Below are 25701 nucleotides of genomic sequence, written 5' to 3' on the forward strand. Positions count from 1 at the left end.
AAAAAAAAAAAAAAAGAATTACAGATTGTAGAGGGACCATAGGTTGACTCACCTTATTTATTTACATCTCTCAATTTTGTCACCATTTCCCAGATTTGTTTTTGACAACGAATGCAGGAAAATTCCAAGGGCTAATTAATTCTTCAATATGGTGAGCATCTAGTTACTCCTGTACCAGATGTTTTAAAGCCTGTAGATTCTCTTCTGTTAAACACCATTGCTTGGTGTTTAACATATTGGTTTCTCAGTCAACCATTTTAAAGGTAGGGCCATTAGTACCTCTGAAGGTTTGTTAGTTGTTTTGTGTTCTTGTAGAGCCTGGATTAACTGGTTACCATTTTTTATAGTACCTCATAATATCCTTCCCAGAAACATGAGTTTCTGGGACTGTAGGAATCTTAATTTGGGTATTCCATTGCTGCAGCAATTCATGACCCCATAAATTCACTGTGATATTAGCCACATATGGCCACAGCCTTCTTCTCTGTCCTTCTGTCACATGCATTCAACCTATCTCATGCTTTGTTTCACTTGAGATAGGGTTCCAATTCCTAGGAATTGAACATCTGCCTCTTCAAGAGCCCAGTTCGGATGCCAAGATTCTGGAGAAATGATAGTTACATCCACACTCATGTGCAGTAATCCTTTAATTGTAATACTTTTTAGTCTCACTGTCAGCTTTGGTCTTTGTTGATTTATAGAAGTCTGCCAAAATATAAGTTTCCTATTGTCTACTGGAATTTTTTATTCATTCTCTATGTTTATTCCATCATCCAGAACAGCATGGTTTTTTACAGCAGGCCCTGGATTTTTAAATTTTCATGATGAGACAAGTCTTCCACAGTGACTGGGAATGACTGGACCACTTTTGACCTGGGGGCCTGCAAGAGGCCCCCCCAAGGAGTTTTCCGATGATAACAGATTGCCTTGTTTGTCTTCTGTTGATCTACGCTCATTGGTTCAATGTCAGTCTTTGCCATATCTTCGACATAATTTAGAAGGTTGAGACTTTGTAATTTTGTTATTCCCAGAGGAGACATTATTTCTAGGAATGTCTTGTCTAGAATTCCTTCTCAGTGTCCTGTTACCATAATTAAAAAACATTTGGCATTTTGGTGTCTCTTCATACCTTTGGAAATTGCTTTTCCTACACAAGCTTCATTGCTATAGTCAAATGTCTCAATGTTCATTGTATGCAGGATCCATTCATTCATTGGTGCTGATCTAACCTTTAAAGGCCCAAGTATCTTTTTGTATTCTATGCTGACATTTTCAAAAGCCAGAGATTCAATAAGTACTTATCTATCTTTTGAGTCTGTTACTTCTATTTGTACAGCCTTAGTTAATCTTTGTAAAACATCACTGATGTGTTCTCTTTGGCCTTGTTTAACCCTTATATTTGATTCAGTTTTTTTCCTCCTGATTCTTGAATCCTGTCGGAAGCATTTAAGGATACTGTATAGCATAGGGACAAGGTGTGTTGATCATAAAGAGCTTGATCCTGTGGATCAGCATAAAAGCCCTCACCAAGAATTTGATCTTGGTAAGCCTAAAATCCTTTGACTCTTCTCTGTTGTTCTAATATTTTAACCTCCTCTTGCTAGTATCACTTCCATTGTAATTATGGCTCATCTTCAAGGACCGCTGAGACTAAGTGAATTCTGTCAAGTGGAGTAGCCATATTGTTTGAAGCCCATGTCTTTACCATCTCCCTAACAAATGGTGAATGCAAGCCATAGATACTACTGCTTGTTTAATTTCTTTTACGTCGTTCATACATATAGGTTTCCATTCATATTCTTTGAATCCTTCTGGGTATTTAGTACTTGATGGTTTATCAGAAGTGATTATTGGTAAGTAGCTAAAACTGTTGGTAAGTCTTTTCTGACTCTGACATGTACTGGCATTGCTAAATCCTTTCCTTGTACCTTCTCTCCCTGCTCATCAGTTCCGATAATTTCCTTAATCGATTCAAATCTTTTTACCACTATCTTTTGTAAAGTCTGAATCTCTTGACCTGTGACTATTTCTAATGATTTAATCCACTCAAATAACTTCTGGTCCTCATTCTACACATATGATCCCAAGGTATGAAATTTTTTCATTAATGATAACTTCTCATCCTTGATTATTATTTGGATGGCATGCAGATTGCCTTTCTGGAGAGATACTCTATCTGCTAACTTATAGTCTTTAACAGGTTTTGATTGTCAATTTTATTTTTATTTTATTTTTTTATTTTTTGGTTTTTCGAGACAGGGTTTCTCTGTGGCTTTGGAGCCTGTCCTGGAACTAGCTCTGTAGACCAGGCTGGCCTAAAACTCACAGAGATCCGCCTGCCTCTGCCTCCCGAGTGCTGGGATTAAAGGCGTGCGCCACCATCGCCCGGCTGATTGTCAATTTTAATAGTATTAATTATTTCAGATAATTTTTCAGCACTCTTTTGTAAAGTTTCATAACCCATTGACATGGATTGAATTTTGTCAAATTGCTAATATCCTTTTCAACTACATTAATTTTTTTTCAGCCAACTTTAGATTTTCAGTGGTATAAATCCTGTCAGCTAGCTGTTCATTATTAGTCTGTAATGACTGTATCATTTCTAAAAGTGCCTCATTCTTGACTCTGGTATCAAACCATTTTTAAGGGTATGGTATGAAGTAAGCTAAGCCCCAGTAGCACATAAATGGATGTATCAGAAAAACCTCATAAGCTTCGCAGAATACCATCCATAATATAAGCAAAGTTTATTAAATTCCTGGGTGGTGATATTGTCTGTAATTATATAATTTTTAAATTTATTGATTTATTCATTAATCAAATGAACTTACCTCCCTTCTGAGTCTTCAGTAAATTGTTGTAGGTGTAATAATATTTATTGACCAGCAGTGTCACTGTTTTGGTTGCTTGCAACCGGCAATGGCAAGGCAGGTTTTGGTACCTAAATTTCCTGGAATTTAATTACTAAGAAATTTAGATAATTAAGAGCAGTGCTTTTATATATGGAAAAGGGTTGAGCTGATCAGAAGAATATCAAGGAACTCAGAGCTTGCAGGCAGTCAATGATCTACAAGCACAGACCAGAGAAGTCTGTGCTTCCAGGTGGTGTGCAAGTTGCCTCACAGGAAAGTATGCATGGGGGAACAGGCCACAGGGAAAGCCACCAGTGTGGGGGAAGGAAAGCGTTCAGGACTCGTAAATTGTTAAATTGCCAAGTTGCTGTGCGGCATGCCTGCCAGAAGTGTTGCTCTGCTGCAGCGTGATTTTGGCAAACAACCACTTAGTTGAAATCAAGCCAGGCAGTTGAAGGTGATGGTAGTGGGGACCTTGTGGGTCAGTCCCATTAGGCATGGTGTTGGAATCCTTGTGGGGTGCTAGATATAGATGATTACAATAAAGCAGTCCCACACTGGCTCAGAATGGAGCATAATAAAGGGATTTTTATTTAGGGCTAGACTCACAGATCAATAGTCTTCTGCATGAGTGGGAGACAGGAACTGAATTCAGCAGCCACGTGATGTCTTGACTTTGGAGTCCTTTGTGTACTCAGGAGTAGGATACTTGAGTCACTTTTGTACATTTCATAAACCTGTATGGATTTTCATAGTGTCTGAACTAGATTGCATTCTCAGAAGCATTCTCACCTTCTATTTACATCTTTGCCAGCATTTTTTATTTACTTATTTATTACTTTTATTTTGACTGGGTGACATGAAATCTAATGTAGTTTTAACTTAATTTATTTAGTTCATTTTTCATCTTTTGAGAATTGTCTTCATTTCATAAGCTACTTTAAATAATGGGTTATTTGATTTCTTTTTCTTTATTCTTTGAATGCTCTAGGTATTAATACTCCAGCAAAGATTTTTTTTTCCCTTTCTGTAGATTGTGTCCTTATTTGTTAACTCTTTCCTTTTCTGTGCAGGAATTTTAATTTCATGAGACCCCATTGTTTAGCTGTTTATATTATTTTCTGAACATTTTCTACATTTTCCTCTAATGGTTTCAGATTTTTAAGTCTAAGTCTTTGATCCATTTCAAGTTCATTTTTTTTAGAGGGCGAGAGGTATGGGTTCATTTTCATTATTCTATTTGTGGATATATCTGTTTTCCTAGCCTCATTACTGGAAGAGGCTACATTGTTTTATTTTTGATGTCTTTATTTTTTTTGAATCAGGTGTCTTTTTTTTGCTCTAAGATATAATTTAAAAATACTTTCTAGTAATTTGGAGCATATATAATCTTACACATCTTATAGGAGGTTTAAGAAATGTATGCTTTTTTGGAAACATTATTACTGCTACTTTATCCAAATGAAACTAAAAAAACAGACCCTTAAAAAATAGTAGTATATGACATTAGGCCCTGTCTTATCTAAACTAGATTGGAGTTAGTAATACAGAGTGATATCTTGCATTTTTGTTGATCAGAGATATCTGGCTAACCTAAATTTATATTGTAGATTTGTGACTTTTTCACTAGAAAAATCCTATTTTATATTTAGCTTCTTGGTGTATCTGCAGTGATTATTAGAGGTTATATAGTGTTTAAGACCCTAGAGGGCACCAGAGATTCAGGTTTCTTCTAAAACAAGGTACTAATGCTATTTCATAGTTTGTATTACTGCTAAATTTGCTATTCAGTTTTTCTGTATTGCAAGGGTAATCAAGTTCTCTAATATATTTTAAATATGTTTAAACGTATGCACATACATCTTGTTTTGTGTATTGTGCATACAAATCCATCAATAGTATGTATTGTTTATGTGCTGCTGATACAATGTTTAATCATTTCTGGTTAGTGAGTTTTTAAAAAGAAAGAAAAAAAATGTTTGTTGGACAAACCAGACTCTCATCTTGGAACTAGTAACTAGGCAGAGAAAACATATTCATGTTAGCTAAGCCCACTTTGGATTAGGCATGGTATTAAAATCCAACTAAAATATGGAAGCTAGATGCTTGACGTTCCACAAGGTACTACATATAGTGACTTGGAGATGAGACCCTGAAGTCTTTCAAAGCTGTTAAACTCTATTCTGTATAGGGACTCATTCACAATTGCCATGCCTTTGATTTTGAGTGAGTGAATTTGTTGTGCCTTTGGCAATTAAAAGAACAAATGGTAAGTAGTGCCCATCATCAAATCAGATATTTACAACTTCAGCAGAAATGAATGGGGAAGCCCTGGTAATACAGTCATGTTGGAGTAACCAATTGAAAGTCCCAGGTAGAACAGAGCGGTCTCTCCTTGGATGATCTTCCAGTTTCTCATTCCATTGCAGGGATTTTTATAACATATGATAACAAATTGTAACCACCAATAAAAATAGTTTAACCTTCTAGCTGTTCTCAAGAGTGCAATGCTTTCAGTGCCTTAGCTGTTGTTATGTTTCTTTCTTCGGTCATAGATGGAGGGAGTCAGCCTGCCCCAGCTAAGGGTCTTGATGGCACTGGTGATAACCCTGCTTTAGTCTGTGATTAGGGGTTCTGTCTTTGCTTTCAGAAAGGAAACTGATGAAAAACCTTAGAGGTGAGCACACTGTGAGTGAAGTTTAAAACTGTGGACTGGAGTTAGCTTTATTGCTCATGCCTATGCTTTGGTAATGGCTATCCTTCAAATTTTTTAGCAGAACTATCCTAACTAAAATGATAAAAATGTAAGAAAAGGCTAATGGATAGTTTTGAAACTGCCTTAATATTTGCTCATATAATGTAGATCAACAATTTCAGGAACTGCTGAATTATCTGGAGACTAGAAATGACTGGAATCTGTTTTAAGAAACCTTTTACGTATGTCTAATACTCAGCACAGTTTAATAAGTACCTAATTCTCTCAAAATGTCTGGAGAAAATAATTTCGAAACATACTCTTTCAGGATGTTGCAAGGTGTTGGTGTTATATTACTATCCCTTTTCACTGTGTAAACTGTTGGTGCCTCTAAAACGGTGGAGTGAAACATCTGGTACGCCATTTCACTTAAATGCACAAATGACAGACACACTACAGTTATGCTGACTGAAGATTTACCATTTTAATGAAAACAAATAAAATAATTTTTTCCCAATAAGGTTTAAGATTTTAAGCGAAATTAAAATTTTGGGAAAAGTGTGTCTACCATCATAAAATTGACAGCTTATCAGCATTTGCATATTCTAACATAGTTGTTGGAGATAGTAATATGAGTTAAGTTTTGTATAGTGATCTAAATTTGGAGTATCTAAATAACTGAATGAATAGCTGTTTTCCAGTTTACAAATACATGATATTACCTAAGGATGTGAGAGTCAGAGACTCAAAGTGAATTCTAGGGAGGTTTATGAAAGAGAGGATGGCAAGATTCTACTCTTTTGTATTCATTATTATTAAAATTTACATTGGTTACATTTGAAGTTACTTATTTGTAACATGATAAGCTTATTTTACTATGCCAAAAATTATATTCATGCTTAGTTTCTAATACAGTGTTAACTTCTAATATGGCTTTCATTCAAGAACACTTGATAGATATGGTTTCATTGTCATTTTTGAGATGGGAAGAGTCATACTAAGCACAGTCATCTTACAATTGTAGGGCAGAGTCTAAAACCTTGGAGTCTCTAGCTCTAGAACCAGTACTTGTAAACGAAGACTGCATTTTCATTTCCAGTCCACCCAGACCCAAATAATCACACAGAAACTATATTAATTGCATTGTTTGACCTATGGCTTAGGTCTATTCCTACTTAGCTCTTACATTTTAAGTTTACCCATTTCCTTTTTTTTTACTTTGTTGTTTTTATTGAGCTATACAGTTTTCTTTGCTCCCCTCCCTTCCTCCCCCTCCCTTCCTCCTCTTCCCCTTCTACCTTCTCCTGTGACCTCCAAACTACAAATTTGCAGGCAAATGGTTGGATCTAGATATAACCATATTGAGTGAGGTAACCCAGACCCAGAAATTAACCCATTTCTATTAATGTGTGTATTGCCGCAAAGCTGTTACTTCCTTCGGAGGCTCTATGGAGGAGGCTCTTGACTCCCCTGTTGTTGCCCTCTAGCTCTGTTTGAATTTCCCATCTGGCTGTACTCTGTTACGCCATTGGGTGAAGCAGCTTTATTCATCAACCAATAAAAAACAACACTGACAAAAGACCATCCCACATCAAGTACTCTTTAGTTTTATAGCTTAGTGCATTTCCATGTTTGCCTTATATCATGTAGATAGGCTTAATAAGAAATAAAACAGGGCTGATGATGAGGTGTCTCAGTTAAGTGCTTGCTGTGCAAGCTTGATGACCTGAATTTGATCACAGGAGCATAAAGGTGGAAGGAAGAAATGATTCCACAGAGGTGTCCCTCCCATATTTCTCTCAGTCTCTGTCTCCCCCCCACCCCAATTTTAGAAATTAATCTTAAAAAAATATCTCAACATCAGCCGGGCATTGGTGGCGCACGCCTTTAATCCCAGCACTCGGGAGGCAGAGGCAGGCGGATCTCTGTGAGTTCGAGGACAGCTTGGTCTACAAGAGTTAGTTCCAGGACATGCTCCAAAACTACAGAGAAACCCTGTCTCAAAACAAACAAACAAACAAACAAACAAACAAAATAAAAATCTCAACATCTTTTAACTAAAAACTCTTCAGATTTTTGGTTTTCATTATACTCTATAGAAGCCATGAGTGCTGTATATGGTTGTTTTTGATTGTGTGACCTTATTTTAAATATACTTTTTAGTGGTTTCTAAAAGCATTATTTGGCTGGAAAGATGGCTTTGCAGTTAAGAGTACTTGTTCCTTCAGAGGACTTGGTTCAGTTCCCAGAGTTGGATCAGGGCCACAACTCCAATTCCATAAGGCCCAACACTCTCTTCTGGCCTCTACAGGCACCAGGCACTTATGTGGTGGTCGTGTGTGTGTGTGTGTGTGTGTGTGTGTGTGTGTGTGTGTGTGTGTGTGTGTATACAGGGAAAAATACTCGTACACATAATAAATAAATTTAAAAAAACATTGAATTCTGAGAAATACCTTAGTATGTGATGCTACATTTTAGTTAATAGAAAACTGAAGAAAATTTCCCATGCGGAAATTAACTTAAATATAAATAGATAAATTAAGAAGTTTTTATAAGTGTTTATAAACATGTTATAGTTGAGCTGAGACACTACTGGGGGGAAGAACTTGGAAGGCAGACTTCACAGGGAAGATGCTGAGTGGCTGAGACTAGGTGTTTACCATACCTAGCTTACTTTGTTGGTAGTTAAAATGATTTTTGACTAAAATTTAAAGCATTTTGCATACTATTTTGACTAAACTCAAAAGGTTAAATAGAAAGAAAAGTAAGACTTGCTCATGCTTTTGCTCCACTGTCTGGGATGCTAACCCAGAGCCTGTTACCATTTTCCTGTGTCTTTATATATTTTTTGCCATGGTGTACTTTGCCTAACTATATAACATTCAAAGTATTGTGAGCTCTTCACAGGAGGCTAAGGTAACCTATGATGCTTGGTGTAGAAGGAGGTGTGGGCTGCTTCCTGCCACCCGGCTCCCAGCCACCACGCTTTACCCAAAATAATTATACGGAAACTGTATTCTTTTAAACACTGCTTGGCCCATTAGTTTCAGCCTCTTACTGGCTAACTCTTGATTAACCCATTTCTAATAATCTGAGTAGCACCACGAGATGGAGGCTTACCGGGAAAGATTCTAGCCTACATCCGTCTCAGGTCGAAGAATCATGGCATTTGCCTCACTTCCCTTCTTCCCAGCATTCTGTTCTGTCTACTCCACCCACCTATGTTCTGACCTATCAGGCCAAGCAGTTTCTTTATTAACTAACCAATGAAAGCAACATATAGAAAGAAGACCCACCTACGTCAGCTTGGTATATTAAATGTTTGTTCAATTTAGGAAGCTTATAGCTTACAAAGGACTTGTTGGGAATGCCACCTCCATCATAAGTTGAAAAGCATGTGGACTCCCTATTTGATATAAATTCCCTCTTCAGTCCTCGTTCTAAGGGTAGGGACTAGTATTCTACCCTTTTATTGAAAGTAAAGTTTCATAGACATTAAACTTTATTTTACTTAGTAATTGGCAGAGTCAGTATAACAAGGTAGGCATCGTGATTCAGAATTCCTTTGTTTATTTTTTGTTTTGTATTTACTCATCTCTGCTGCTTATTATATTGTCTTAGGCAATCATCACATTGTTATAAGGCACATAAAAATTCTTTAAATATCTATGTGCAAGTTATATACTGTTTTGTTAAAAATATGGTCAGTAAGGGTAGTTTTGTTGTAAACTGAGGCAATAACATTGAACATTAGATTAGTTACTATAGTAAGATCTATTGTAATGGGCAAAAATATGTTCTCAGAAGTTTAAAAGTTGTACCAATTTGAGAAGTAATTGAAATATTTAAAGAGAAATTGGGCAGATGTTTTAAAAATACGTAATTGAAGTTGACCTAGCATATAGACCAGGTTTTAGCTGAAAATAAGATAGCAAGGCAAGTTGAAGATTAGACAAGAATCAAGACTTTCATAGAGGCTAGGATCAGGAGGAGCTGTTGATAATAGAGAAAGGGGAGAACCAGGCTCCTTCTGTAGACATGAGCAGGAAAAGTATGTAACTGTATCTCCTTCGGAAGACTTAATCTAATGCTATTGTAGAGTTTAGCAGTAGAAACATATAAAGAAATAAACATTGAAAAAGTATTTAGTTTTATCAAAAACAAATAGAGGAGTTTCAGAAGACAGACTACATGACAAGTGGATGATACCTAATTTGTATAATGTGCTACAGTACCCAGACTTTTGAAGGCTTTTCTATGAAACTACTAAATTTCTCAATATTTTTTTTTTAAAACTAATAGACATATGGCATAATACCTTCATTAGAAGACCTTGCATTACACTCGAAGACTTGGGCTCAGTGGCTTTCACTTTTCACCTTTAAAAGGAAATATAACCAAAACAGAATCACAAACATTGCTGTGCATAATAGCCTTGAATTTGTCCTAGTCTTTCTTGCCTTTCTTGACAGTGCTGCTGCCTGTGTTGCCTTTGCTTTCTTACCGTCTGCCTCCTTTTCCTGAGAAACTTTTAAAAGGCCTGAGTACTCTTTCTTTGCCCCTTTTCTTTTTCAGTAGAGGCCCTCCCTGCTCCTGTGCAGTGCTTACTGCTAGCTGTGCCAGAAGGAATTATGGTTAGGTTGGGACAAGGTGGGTAAAAAGTAATTGTTGGGTAGTTAGTTTTTTACTTGTCAGGAAGAGCTTCTCTTTGAATTAGATCCTAGTACTGGTGTTTGAACTTGTAGTATATAGGCCTGGAAATGATCTCTAAAGACTGTTTGAATTCTTATTATAGAATTATAGTAGCTGTGGAGAAACTCTAACAGAAAAGCAAGATGCTGTATATACTTGGGTCTGCAAACAAATCTCATTTATAAGCATTCAGTCTTAATTGGTTCTCTGTAATAAACCTTTTCTTTTAAAAAGATTCATTTATTTTAATTTTATGTATTTGAGTGTTTTGCCTGCAGCTAAGTAAGTGTAACACATGCATACTGTGTTCACTAAGGTGTCAAAATCCCTGGAACTTGGGCCAGAGACTGTTGTAAGTGGCCATGTAGGTGCTGGTAACCAAACGTAGGTCCTTTTCAAGAGCAGCAAATTCTCTTAACCACAGAACCATCTTTCCAGCTGCATATAAACTTTTAATTTATTTATAATTTTTATTTTTTGAAACTATATCACATCATTTTCCTCCTTTTTCCAGCCCTTCCTACATACCCTCCCACTCAAAATAATGGCCACCTTTTCTTTGTTATTATTCATGCATGCACACATTTTTAAATATATGAATACATTCTGTTCAGTCTGTTACCTGTATGGACTAGGATCTCAGTGTTTATTCCAACTGTCCCCAATCCAATCATGAAATCTGTTCTATTTCCCCTTCCCAGGGAGGCCCATGCATTCTGTTGGAGCCCTCCTTGTTATTTAGCCTTTCTGGGTCTATGGATTATAACATGATTATCCTTTACTTTATAGCTAATTAATGTCCACTTATATGAGTTTGTCTTTCTGGGTCAGGGTTATCTCACTCAGGATGATTTTTTTCCTAGTTCTGTCCATTTAATTGCACATTTAAGATGTCATTTTTTTAATAGGTAAATAAAACTCCATTGTGTAACTGTATCTTGGTTGTTTCCAGTTTCTGGCTATTATGAATAAAGCTTCTGTAAATATAGTTCAGCAAATGTCTTTGTGGTAGGACTGGGTGTCCTTTGGGTTTATGCCTAGGAGTGTTGTATGTACCTTACATCATTCAGAACGGTCTAAGATTAAAAACACAAGCTGACAACTGGTGATAGCTAGGATGAGGAGTAAGGGAAACACTCCTCCATTGCCAGTGGAAGTATAGCTAATTTAGAAATCAATATGATGGTTCCTTAGAAAATTGGCACTTGAGCTATAATGTTATATTTATTGATACTGTGTTATGTTTCAATACATGTATACATTGTATAATGTTCAAATCAGAGTAATGTAATACAGTCTTAATCAATTGCCATTGCTTTTTGGTGAAAATATTCAAGATCCTTGTGTTTTATTTTGTTTTGTTTTGCAACATACAGTCATTTTTTTTATAGTCACTTTACTGTATAGTAGAACATCAAAACTCATTACTCCCTCTTTTAGTACCTGGGGATGCTAGGTCATTTTGAAGTATTTTACTTAGGCCTTTTAAAAATAATTTCTTAAAAAAATCTTAGACTCTGATCCTTGTTTTGGTAATTATTTTTGACATATTATGCTTTGTGTTTAAATATTTAAATCTGGACTTTCCATTTGGTTTATATCAGTTGGAAGTTGATTTTTAGAGCCATTGAGAACTTTGTGATATTAATAGATGGACTCTATTTTCTTTATTATGAATGTTTCAGTAGTAATTTTGAGATACTAATTTTTTTCTTTTTTCTGCTATTATAGACACACCTTTACACGTTGAGCAGTTAGTAGCCTGCATGATGATAAAGCCATTGTTCTTTCTTTCTTTAACTTTAAACTGTGTGTCTGGCACCGTTTTTTTCACTTGGCTCACTTCTGTATGTTTGTATGGGCATTTTTATTTTCTTGTCTTTAATGTGCTGCTTTTTAAAGGTGTACACCAAGTATCTTCATTTCTTGAGTGTTTGATTATTATTTTTTACATAAATGCATCATCACTGAGGGATATTTAATTTAAATCTATTTGACATAGACTCATGACGTACCATTTGCTCATCTTTTTATGGAATACTTGTTAATATAATAATCACTTTTGTATGTTTAGTATGTGAATCATGATCAGTCTAGTTAGACTGTTATTACATGTGGTGGATGGGATCCTCAGAGGGAATTGTATTATATTTCTCTTAACTACATATCCTCTCATTAGTACTATAGACAAATAACAGCCCTATAAGATTAATTTTACTGGTGTAAAACAAGGAACCCAAACCTATTTCAAGTTTGTTTTTGTGTGTATGTATGTGCATGTGTGCAATTTTATTTATACTTTGAATATAGGTCCTTTGTAGCCAATTGCTTGAGATTGTTTTAATGCATTCATTTGGTACAGAGGACATATGCAAAAATGTGAATCATAAAAACAAAATTAATTTAGAAATTTGATTTCAGAATAGCTAGGCTTATAAATAGTTTCGTAAGGGACTTTATGTGATGTGACTTTATGACCTAGTGTTTCTGCTGCCATTAAGTGGAATAGTGGAGTACACCGGGGAAATCTTGAGGGGCTTTTAACAATCCTGGATGAAAGCAGAGTCCGTTTTCATTTCCTTGTCTTTTATTGTAGAGGATTTGTGGATGACTGGGGTAAGTCCAAATCCCTCTTGGTGTGTCTCGACTACCAAAAGAAAAGATAAACTCTGGAACACACAGCAGATTCTGATTTCTCTTCCAGGAAGCTTGCTCTTCTAATTTTAAAATCTTAAGAAGAAAGGTAGTCTTCTTCAGTTCACTTCATTGAGTAGACTCTATAAAATAATATTATTTATAAGAAAGATCTGTTTCTGTTTTCCATGTGAAGACTGACCTTGAACTGGCTGTGTAGCCAAGGATGACCTTTAACTGCTGTTTCTCCTGCCTCTGCTTCCCAAGTACTGGGGTTACAGTGGGCACTGCCATATTTGCTTAAGACCTATGTTTCTTTACACTCTGAAATCGTGTATATACATGCACATGCATAGGTGTGTGTGTACACATGCACACATGCACAAACATACATACACACTATCCAAACTGTAACCTTTTGTCCCTTTAGAGGTGAAGATGACATCAATGATGTGACTTGCATGGCAGAGGTCAACCTTGATGAAGAAAATGCCTGCATCTTAGCAACACATTCTGAATTTGTTGGCACACTCATTCAGTCATGCAAAGAAGAACCATTTCTTTTCACTGGAGCTCTACAAAAGAGAATTTTAGACATTGGTGAGTATGGAATTATGATTATTGATCTGATGTATGTTTGTTGAAGAGAAGTGTTATTTGAAGATATGGCCAAACTCTTCTAGATAAGGCTCTAGAAATATTCTGAGATTTCCTGAGTATTATAGAATGAAGCATTTTAGTTTAAAAATAATTACTTCAACCTTTTGTTTTGGAGATAGATGATAGAAGTTAATAATTTTTTCATTTTTTGTTTTTGAGTAGTAGAACTACACATTTTGCATGAATATTTTATATGTGCTGTTTTAAAAATCTTATTACTTGTTGATCCTTAGTAATGTGTGTATATAAATAAGTCTATTTTAAGTGCTGCATTTATAAATTATAGGAATACATAATAAGAAACAATCCCCTTTTCCTTGTATCAATCCGAAATTTAATTCCACTCTTACCATAGAAGAAAACTGTGCTAGAATATTAAGATTTTTCTCTAGGTACAGGGTGGTCTTTAGTTGACTGCAGTGAATTTAAGAAAATGGAAGAGAATGTACTCTTATTATTTGGAGCCAAATTTCAATACCATGTGAAAGACTATAATATATAATATTTAATGTAATGAGAAACAGATTATAGATTTTATATGAATTATACCATATTTGGTCTGCTTCATAATAAATGAATGTTTTAGCTGTGATATATTGGACACTTTTATTTTGTAATTTAAATAAGGCCATGTTAATTTTTTGAGCAACTATAATTAACAATAGTTTTTCCTGGTACAGTTTTTGTTGGTTAGCCAAAAGCTAGGTTATCTGGGAAGAGGAGCCTCTATTGAGAAAATGCTGTCATCAGTTGACTATAATGCCTTGTTATCCAGAGCATTGGCTCAGTTCTCTTGACCTTCCAAATATATTATTCAGTTTGATTTAAATCTTCATTAAATGTTACATTTTAAATTAAATATTATTTTTGATTCTGTGTATGTGGGTATATTCTCTAATGTGGGGGTGCCTACAGTGGTCAGAGGTGTAGAGTACTTCTGGAGCTTGAGTTACTGGTGATTGTGAACTTCACAGTGTGCATGTTAGGAACTCTACCTGAATCCTCTGCAAGTGCAGTATGTGTTCCTAACTACTGAGCTGTCTTTTGATCCCTACATGATCATTTTCTTAAGGTTTGAAGACATCGTAAGATAATAGCCAGCAACTCTTTCCCACATGGGACCAGGTGATTTTTGTCACTTTGTGTTTTGTGATCTCTGTCACAGACGTTCAACTTTCTTGTTCCAGGTGGAAAGCAAACAGGAGCAACATGAACAGATGAGCAGGACTGTATCTTATTGGGGTTCTGGCTTCCTTTACAAATTACCATAGCCTTGAAGGTTTCAATGATACGTATTTATTGTCACAGTTCTGGAGTGGGAACGTCAGATCTGGATGTTCATCAGGATTCCTTGCCAGGGACTCCTTGGTGGTCTTTGGACAGTTCTCTTTATGTTGTGTCCTCATGTGATCTACCCTTACCTTATTCCTTTTGATTAATTATACCTAAGGGCTACACATTAGTTGTCATAACTAAGTCACAAACAGAAAGAATTTCTGCATCTGTTTTGGGAGAGAAACAAACCTTTAATCCATTGATTGGATTCCTATAAAACTTTGTGCGTAGAAAGAGATAAGTTTTGACTGTAGTTTGCAGCCCTATTTGCATTAGGAGAATTGAAGAAACTATTTGTGTTTTCAGTTCTTAATGATGAAACAAACAATATAATACAAAATGTAAACTGTAAAAATTCTCTGAATTATCTAAGCTTAAAGGAAACAGCCAAGGGGTGAATGAATGTTCATTTATTTTTGGAGATGTTTTCCATTTATAATAAAATTCTTTGCTACACAATAGTTACCAACTGAGGGCATTCCTAAAGATAGAAATTACACATTTTGTGAAGGTTAGATTAAATGTCAGTATTCTTCATTTTTCTCTAATTATCTTAATTAAATTGCAGACATTCAATAAAGTCAATAGTAAACACGCAAGCATTAACTCTCCTTAATCAATTATGTTGGCTTTTTTTTAAAGTATTAAAAGTGGGAATTAATCTATAGTTTTTAACTATATATATACTCAGGAATTCTTTATTAACACTTTTTTATTTCTAATGCTTCAAAAATATTATAGATTTTAAAAAATAAATACCAATTATTATATTTTATCTGTTTTGCTAAGAATCAAGTCCATAGCCTTCTATAGATAGTATAGATTTTTAAATAAATTGCTTCAGCTTTATAAGTATATCGTTGTTTTCAAATTCCTCTTCCCCAAGAACTAATTTTGTATGTTCATTTTCTTTAATCTTTAAATAACTTGGTTTCCCATGTCATTTAATCTTGAAATCACTTCCTGTGTCTACCCTATGTTTTGTTGTGATGCCTATTTATCTTTTAAGTTTGTATATGTGTGTGTGTCTGTGAGTATGTGCATGTAAGTGCTGTTGCATAGGGAGGCTGCTGGAGTTACAGGTTGAGTCACCATCAAGTATGGAAGGAATTGAATTCAGGTCCTGGAAGAGCAGCGTGCGGGCTCTTAGTTACCAAGCCATCTCTGCCACCCATGTTCAGTTACAATTTTAACCATTTGATTGTTTTGAAAGTTTACTGTTTCTTGTATACAGGGCCCAACTAATTATTCATGTTGAGTGTTTAAAGGTAGTTGGGAATTTGTAGTGGGTTTTTCTTTTCCCTTTGTTTCAGTTTGAATTGGAAATGAGCTCAATTTTGCCAAAGTAATGAATTAGATTTTGAAGACTTAGTTTAAAATAAGTTGGATAATTTTAAATCTTCTCCCTAGTTAGTTTACTTAGACTATGTTTTAAATTAAAATTTATTTTGTAGTAATACCAAAGTATATTTGAGTTGTAATTAAATTATGTTTTTGCTGTAGTTCAGCCTTTGATGAAAATATGAGTATGTATTATATGAATTAGCATATAAAAATCAAACAATATTTTTAAATTACTGTGAAGATATATATAAATGTGTTTTAAAAGAACATCAGAGGCCTGGGGAAATGGCTCAGTGGATAAAACACTTGCCCTGCAAGTGTAAAGACTGCACCGCTAGCATTACACACACACACACAGCACCATCACCACCACAACAGCAACAAAAAGAACACACAGGAGCCTTTAAAAACATATCTGACTTAGATTCCTTACTGCCTGTCTCTTTAGGTTTGCATATCTATTGATTGCAGATCTATTGTTTTGTCTGAGAAACACTGTTTGGATACTGTTAGGACTGTTTGTAAGAGAGGTGCTGCTCTTGCTTGTCATTCAGATTCTTTTCCTAATACTTTTTTCCTCGTTACTACCTGGATAAAACAAGTTGTTCTTAAAAGAAACAAGTTATTGAAATTGATGGTGAAATAATGGCTTTTGAGCATATTTCAATTTGTAATTTAATAGGTTAATTTTTGAAAACATGAGTAGTGCAAAATGTAATAGGTAACAGACAAAAAAGATACTTTTATAGACCAGGAATTAACAGATTTATAATTTAAGTTCACTGAAATGAATGCCATGAATTGTTAACAGTGTCAAACACGGTAAAATGTGACTTTCCATTTTTTTAATTACTAAAATTAACAGAATATAACACTAATTTCTGCAGTTACCATTTTCCTCCCTGAACACTAAACTTGATTTGTGTTCTTATTAACTTTGTCCTATAAATGACCTTGCAGGGAGAATGATTCTAGAGGCTAAGGGAAACAATGTCTATATTTTCTGAGGCTCCAGGCTAGGTTTTATTAATGTAATGTCTAAGATCTTTGAAGTTGTGACTTTACCAGGAAAATCATAATCTCCAAACCTTTATTCATAATGGGTATGACTTCCAGGGGGAACTGAATACCTGCTGTGCTAATTATTTCAATTATAAGCCACTACTAAAACATGTAATGGATTTTCCCTGCCTCTACAGGTAAAAAGCATGACATTACGGAACTTAACTCTGATGCTGTGAACTTGATCTCCCATGCAACACAGGAGAGATTACGAGGCCTTCTAGAGAAACTAACTACAATTGCTCAGCATCGAATGACTGTTTACAAGGTAAAGGGAATCATCAAGGAAGTGTAGACTCTCATCTCCCGAGCAATGTTGAAGGTGGATTCATGGACAAAGGTGTCCAGTCTTGATGTATTTTTAGAAGGAAGATTGAGACTTATATTTCCTGTTAGTAGTTTCCTTAATTGCCTTACTTGGATATGCTTATATAGTAAATCAAATTAAAATAGGATTTGAAGTAGTGTCTAAAGGAGGTTTTGTGTTGCATATTGGAATACGCACCTGTTTTGTCCGAGGCTCCTCCTCAGGACTGTATTAGGGAGGAGGCTGTGCTAGGGTAGAATATTGGTGGTAGGTGTTCTCTTTGGTGGTCTGGACTCTGCTGACAGATATATGGCTATTAGTTACATGGTGACAATGATTGCTCATACTAGTGCCACTCATTACTGTTCTTGACTGCTGCTATGAACGACTAAATGCAAGGATCGCCTGTCTGATTTCTAGTGTTGTTACAAAGTGACCTGCTCTAACCAAGATGAAGGTACTTAGTGTGTTTGAATTGTAGTTTTTATTGCTTCATGGCCTTTAGGGTAAGATCAGTTGTGAATTGTAGTTTCAGAGCCAGGGAAATAATTAAATGATTATGGATTTTAAGAAAAGATAATGGCATGAAAGAAACAACTCTTTTCTTTATTAAAAAATGTGGGAAAGCTAGATTTCCAACATGTTGGTAAATAGGTAACTTCATGAGGTTTCAAGTTTGCAGTAGGATCATTCATTGCCAGCCATACAGATGAAAAGAAATCCAGAATATCTGCTGCTGTTTCCCTAGTAAGCTAGCTGGAGGTACCATCTTATATACATTCTGCTTCATGTAGAGCTTTGGAAGATGTATAGGTATTAAGGTCCTTACTTTCAAATTTTTTGTGAGAATTTATCAGACTATCTTAAAAATATGGAATCAGCATCATAAAAAGCTGTGGAAAACAGTGTCAGTATTTCATTTTATGTGAGTCTAGGAATTTGTCTATTTTTGTAGGTTATCTATTATTTATGTCAGTTCAGTTGGCAGTAGTAATTGCCAATTGGTAGTAGTTTTGTTTCTGATTCTTACTGTGTCTTCCTTTTTTCCTTTGTTATTTTAGTTAATGGCTTCTCTATTTTATTAATCATTACAAAGAACCAGATACTTTTTGTTTCTCTGTTGATGGCTGAGCGAGCCTCTGATCTATGAGTAAAACAGAATATCATTAGAAATCATTTCATCATTACTTTTTTTTTAAAGGGCAGTAGCATTTGGTTTTACCCTAGGTCTCTGGGCTATCTATTCTCTGGTTCTTGGTCACCCAAGCAGTGTTTGAATATGGGTTTCATCTCGTGGAGGGGTCCTTAAGTCAAATCATTACAACAAATTTAAAAAGTTGTACAGATTTTAAAAGAACCCATAACTCAGTCTAACTTTTTTTTTTTTTCGAGACAGGGTTTCTCTGTGGTTTTGGAGCCTGTCCTGGAACTAGCTCTTGTAGACCAGGCTGGTCTCGAACTCACAGAGATCCTCCTGCCTCTGCCTTCCGAGTGCTGGGATTAAAGGCGTGCGCCACCACCGCCCGGCTCTAACTTTTTTTTTTTTTAAGTCCAAAAGCGCTTAACTGTAGGATCCTTTAAGTTAAAGAAAAATTATATACTTTCTTACTTTAAGAGGAAAGAACCAGAGCACAGTTACAACCAAAGCGAAGCCCTAGTCCATCACAATCAAAGCAAAGTCCATCAGTATAAATAGCTCAGTATGTGACACTCATGGTCTTCTGGGCTCCAAAGGCTTCCTTTCACCATCTCTGCCATTTACAGCATACCCAGTTTGTCCTGAAGTTTCAATCCAGCTTTTTCACACAGTTGCTGCTGTCTTTTGTTGTCATTGCATGGTCCTGGCATCTCCCATTGACTGGGGTGTCCATGGGCAGCACTTTCATCGTTGGCCTCCTGGGCTCTCTTCAGGGACTCTGCCCCTTACCACATGGTATCAATAGTCTCTCTCCATTATGCCTTCAATCCTGGGTCTCCACTGCAACTGAGGAGACTCTGCTTTTGAAGAGAATGGCTGATGGCTTCTCCTGGCATCTTGTTAGGGACTCCAGCCTTTGTATACAGACCTTTTTACTCTATGACCTTTTCATGTCTGAATCTTACACACTGTCAGGTTTGGCTGTCAGCATGAGATACAGCCTTGGCCTACAATGCACCACAGCTTCTAACCCCAAGGAAATTCTCCCGATAGATTTCATTTCAGTGTGCCATTCAAAGTGCCATTCAAAACTTTGTTGTATAATCTTCAGGTAGAATCTTTCTATTGTATCAGTTACCTTGTTACTAGGATTTGGTATCCATAGAAAATGTGTAGTATTTACCCTATTTGAAAGACCTTGATCACTTAACTTAAAGATAAATACCTTCTTAATTTACTGTTATACCATTGGCTCTCAAGTTTCTTAATGCTGTGACTTTAATGCAGTTTCTTATTTTGTGGTGACCCCCAACATAAAATTACTTTTGTTGGTACACATAACTATAATTTTTATACTGTTAGGAATCGTAATGTAACTATCTGGTATGCAACCTCTGTGAAAGAGTTGTTCGACACCCCCAAGGGATCATGACTACAGATTGAGAACCACTGTGCTAATTGATTTATCCTGCACCCTTTTCCCTACATTCATTCTTTAGCACAGCTAGTATTGCTGTCTCAATATTATATAGAGAGATAAAATTATCTTTTAAGAAGAAATAAAACCCACCTAATTGCATTTGAACATACTTTAAAACTTACCACTATTTTATGGACTTTAATTGTAAAAATAGTATGTGTATCAAAGATTTGGCCTGGTCCTTCTGTCTCTTGAGATTTATTTTTATCTATACAATAAAAGAAATACTCCATAAACTATTAAAAAAATGAGCCACCATTATTAAAAGCAAAATTCTACCATCTTTCCTACTCTAGATATTAGTTTTGAAATTTTTTTTACTTGATTAGGTATAATGTTCTAATAGGTCATAAACTGAAATTTAAATAAAAATGTAGAAGTAATATAGTATGTAGTCTAGTGGGTTTTTTTTATTTTTTTTAATTTGTTTTTTCTTTTTCTTTCTTTTTTTTTTTTTAAGACAAGATTTCTCAGTGTAGCCCTAGTTATTCTGGACTTACTCTGTAGACCAGGCTGGCCTTGAACACAGAGGTACGCTTCCACAGTGCTGGGATTAAAGATGTGTATCACCACCACCCAGCTCTGCTGAAGCTGCAGTCTATGCTGTGGCCACGGAGAAGTTTCACTCTACCTGAAAGGTACTGTGATGGTTCCTTTAGGTGGGGTCACCTGATGGTGCTAGTATCACTTGAGTCTGGATAGCTAGTGGCTTTCATACGTTTGGACATGAAAACTTTAGTTAGTTGGTTCACAGAGACAGGAAGGAACATGATAATATTGGCATTTCCTATTACTTAACAAAGGTGGAAGGGATTTAGTAGGTTAGGGAAAGATAGCTATTTACTGTAGCTAGAAGAAAAAGGAGAAATTATACCGCAGGCAGTTGTATCTGAATTGGTAAAGGAAACAGAATGAGAATGTGATATGGTTAAATTTTAGAATGCCAGTGCTTTTTAATTTAGTGTTTATTGTCCCTTTTAAATTAAATTTCTGTCTGTAAACTGTCTCCGGAGTTTCTGAACACAGAAATGGTTAAGATGAAGTATTTAGGAAACCGCTGTTATTGTGCTTAACCTCTATACTTGGCCTATAATGTATTCCACATTTTATCTTGTATTATTTAACTTTAAAGACCATTTGGGAATTCTTGTATTAAACTTTAAGTAAAATAAGTAGCACTAATACATCCTTCTTCCTTAAAGCATGTAATATTCTTTTGATCTAGTTAAATGCTAACAATAAAAATTTAATTTAAAAAGAATCTTGGGCATATGAAATCTCTTAGTCTAAGCTAATTGAAGCAGTCACGAGCACGAGGATAAAGTGGAGACAGAGATGGAAGTAGTGTGGTGCTGTGTTCCCAGACAGGCGCTTACTGTGAGCTCAGGGTTGAGTTGTTTTTGGCAGTAAGAGTCTCCTCAAGTGTTGACTGCTGAGATTAGTAGATGGCAGGGGAAGTGTTGATTGTATAAACCTTTCTGCTCCACCCACAACAACCCTCATATGGATATTTGTATTATAGATGGTGCTAGGTGACCATAGGTGAAGAAACTAGAAAATACTTAGATTTGAAGGCACTGTTACTGTACTTTTGCATACCCAGATAAGTGAGATAGTTTTAATTCTGTCATTTTTTATGGAATACTGAAGTTAAGAAAGTAGTTTTTTTGTTACAGTTTTCATTTGTAAATGATATGCTTTCCCACTACTTGGGAAGCTAAGGCAGGATGACTTCAAGTTCCAGGAGATCGTGGTCTGTGTAGTGACAGCCTGCAAATGAATGAATGAATGAATGAATGAATGAATGAATGAATGATAAATACGCAAATTATATACAAGACCATCGTTTTCGGGAAGGGGGGAGATACAGGGTTTCTCTGTGTATCTCTGGCTGTCCTGGAAGCCTCAACTGAAATAATCTGCCTGCCTCTGCGTCCATAGTGCTGGGATTAATCATGTGCCACCACCTCCCGGCTTGTGATTTTAATGTTCCCATTTTATGTTCTATTAGGATAGAAGGGTTTTAGTTTATTTAAATTAATATTCTAGTTAAGATTAAGCCAATCTATTTTTCTTAGCTGTCTTTTTCAGTGAGGTTTCTTGCTTTTCATCTAAGATTTAATTGCTCATGTTTATGTCAATAGATAGGAATTAATTTGACTAAGGGAGATTGAAATATAGGTAATGTTATATTCTACTGGATTCTTTTTCCTATTGATAAGATCTGTTTGACTTAATTACTTTTCCTGTCTCTTGAGTAGTAGACTAAGGAAATCGTTCTGAAATGTAAATGCTAAAATAATCATCTCTCAAATTTTATGGCTGATTAAAGTTTCTGGCTTTTATTTGTTTGTTTGCTTGTTTAAGAAAGTTTAAAAAATACTCTTTTCTGAAAAATGTAGTTCTCTTTGTATATCCGGTACTTTTTTGTATTGTTTATCAAAATGTCTAAGGCAAATGTATTGCCCAAAATCATAAGACTGTTTTTTTCCTAGGGAAGTGAAAATTACATCTTGTCTACTGATACCCGATCACAACTCAAATTTCTTGAACAGCTAGATCAATTGGAGAAACAGAGGAAGGATCTAGAAGAAAGAGAGATGTTACTAAGAGCAGCCAAGGTAATTTAATTTCTCGTGTTCCTGGAAGATTTATTTTTTTCCTAGTTACAGACTATTATGGTCCCCCTTTCTTTTCTTTTTCTTTTTTTTATTTTTTATTTTTGAGACAGTCATTATGTAGACATGGGTGTCTTGGAACTTTTCCCCTATGCTAGGTTAGCCTTGAACTCATAGAGACCAGAATTCCTCTTCTTCCTGAATGCAGACATTAAAGACATGCACCATTACACCCAGCCCACCAACTACTGTTTGTAACCCTTTTAGTCTCCTGTGATGAGACAGGATCTGTGTGCTAATACTAGTGTAGTCCATACAGCCTTTGAACTCACTATACTATTGCCTTTTCTGAAGTGCTGTGACTTACAAGGGTCAATCATGATACGTGGCTCTAATTGCTTCTTTGATCTATTTTAAAATAATTTTATACTTACATTATAGTATCAAATCATACATTTGCCCTTTTCTAAGATCCTGTCATTTGTTCATCCCTACTCATTCCCCCACCTGATGTATGTACCTGATACACACAAACTTTAGTTTGTCAGTATGTCCACCTTCCCTTTAACCTTAGTTGAGAGGGTTTTTTTTAGTATATTTACAGTTATGTAACTCTACTAGACAATTCGGAGACTCATTGGAAAGCAGTCCTGAGACATAATGACTCATCACCCTTAAATATTCTAGTGTGTATTTACAAAAATGAGAACATTTTGCCTTTTCAGGATCCTAGCAGTGTAACACTGTTGTGCATAGCATAAACCCCTGTTCATATTTCATTAGCCATCTCACTTGTTTCTTTTCTTCATGTTCCATTTTTCTTTTCAGAAATAAGCATTTCATTTAGTAGTTCACACTTTCCACATTTCTTCTGACAGTCTCAATTGTCTTATGTACTTCTTTCCCTTCTTACAAGATCTTACTTTCAACTTATTTTCTGTTATGACCTTCACCTGCATTCATTTGGTATTTTCTTAAGACTTTATGTAAGCCATGTACTTCTGACAGATATACAGAGGTGATGATACATTTTTCTGAGCTGACCTCAAAAGGCAACCTGATAATCTGGGTGTGTAGTTGTCTACCAATTCTTTCCATTTTAAATTGACCATCTTTCCTTGAAAGTTTTTAGTTTCACATGGATTATTTTCATGTTCATAAATTGTATCAACATCTTTTCCTTATCTAATTTTCATGAATCAGCCTTAACAAGTTCCTGAATCGGCCACTTCTGTGGGGATTGCCTGACACTAATTATTCCCATTAGCTTACCTTCACATATTAACCCTCTGTTAGATGAAAGGCTTTTCATGAATAACGAGCCTGTGGGTTCATTCATTCATTCATTTGTATTTTCTGCCTGCCTCTCTACCTTCAAATAACTGCAGATTTTTTTTTCTCCAGGAGTCAGAAAATTTGCTTTTGTTATTATCCTTAGCATGTTTAGCTCATGTCTTCAGTCAGTGTATGTATCAATGCCATTCATATATCACCAGCTTGACTGACTCTTATCTGCTTTCCTTCATGCTGTTTTATTGGCCTTACCATTATGACCACCGGTCTGTGTCTTCCTGAGACATCCCAGACTTCCACAAGGATGTGAGCGTCATAGCATTGTCACTGCCCTACTGTCTCAGCCCCAAAGTGACTTCTTTGCTGAGAAGGGCAGGTAGATGGGACAGAAAGATATTCTTCTTGAGCTTAAACTCACTGTTGTAACAAGGTAGTTTGTTGGTTCTTTATTTCTAGTAACTGCATTAAATAAGGTTATAAAACTATTAAATACTATTCTAGTTATTATTTATGTAAGATATCTGGTTCTTAGTCTCTTTGGGTTTTCTTCCTTTTTGAGGTAGAGTGCTAAAAATTGGGATGCCCTGGGTTTTAGTCCTATGCCTTTTATGTCTTTGTGTTCTCCTGAGATTATACTTCCAGCTTGGTCTATATTCTGAAACTTTTGGCAGGTAAGTTGACTGGTTGTTTGCTCTCACTTTTCTGGCGAATAGGACTCTGAAATTGTTTATGTCCAAACAGACTTCTGATTTTTCTCTCCTGTAATAGGACTTTTTCTAACTCAATCAGTAACAACCTAATTTACCATAGATTCATGGAAAAACCTAAATGTCACCTTTGCTTCTTCTCCATGCCCATGCCCAGTTTACTCACTCTAGTCTACAGTGTCCGTCCTCTCTTCAGTACAATGTCCCCACCCTAATCCAAGGCATTTTATATATTCTATCTGATCTCTCTTTCCTTCCATATCCATTCATAAGAATGGTTTTCCTAATAAAACACAGGGTCTTCAAGGTGTGGTAGTGCATGTCTTTAATCCTAGTACTTGGGAGGCAGAGGCAGGTGGATCTCTTTGAGTTGAAGGCCATCCTTGTCTACACAGTGAGCTCCAGGACAGCCAGGACTACAGGACAAACTGGGTCTCAAAATAAAACATAGCTTTTACTGATTTTTTTTTGTTGTTGTTGGTTGTACTTATCCAAACTTATTACAGGACTTCAGAAAAGGCCTTAGATTATCTAGTACCTGACTTCTCTTTGACACTCCTTTACTCATTCCATTCATTGTGCTCACGGGTCTGTACCAAGCTTGTGTCCACCTTAGGACATTTCACCTTTGATTTGGCACCTAAAACTGACAGTTGATCCTTTTTATTTTGCTGTGTACTTTTCATTAGATCTTCCCCTATAGAAAGTTAGAATTCCTCTCAGTTGCTTAAGCCAGAATCTAGATATTTTTTCCTCTTTAGTTTGTATCCTGTATCTAGTCTACCACAAATTTGGTTGGCTTTACTTGCAAATGGGATTTGAATTTATTTGTCATGGTCATCATTGCTACTGCTGTTCTAGACTGCATTTTGTCTTCTCAGCCA

The 25701-nt window shown here is 35.7% G+C and overlaps 1 protein-coding gene across 1 annotated transcript in view; it reads left to right on the forward strand.

Moving 5' to 3' along the window:
* Positions 1-25701, forward strand: part of Taf4b (TATA-box binding protein associated factor 4b) — a 117863-nt gene that overhangs the window by 48442 nt on the left and 43720 nt on the right. The window contains exons 10-12 of the mRNA XM_026783653.1: positions 13304-13473; positions 17412-17542; positions 22695-22820. Of these exons, the coding sequence (XP_026639454.1) occupies positions 13304-13473; positions 17412-17542; positions 22695-22820 (427 nt within the window). The remainder of the gene's footprint in view (positions 1-13303; positions 13474-17411; positions 17543-22694; positions 22821-25701) is intronic.

This window comes from Microtus ochrogaster, chromosome 18 (genome assembly GCF_000317375.1).
Source record: "Microtus ochrogaster isolate Prairie Vole_2 chromosome 18, MicOch1.0, whole genome shotgun sequence".
Classification (NCBI taxonomy): Eukaryota; Metazoa; Chordata; class Mammalia; order Rodentia; family Cricetidae; genus Microtus; species Microtus ochrogaster.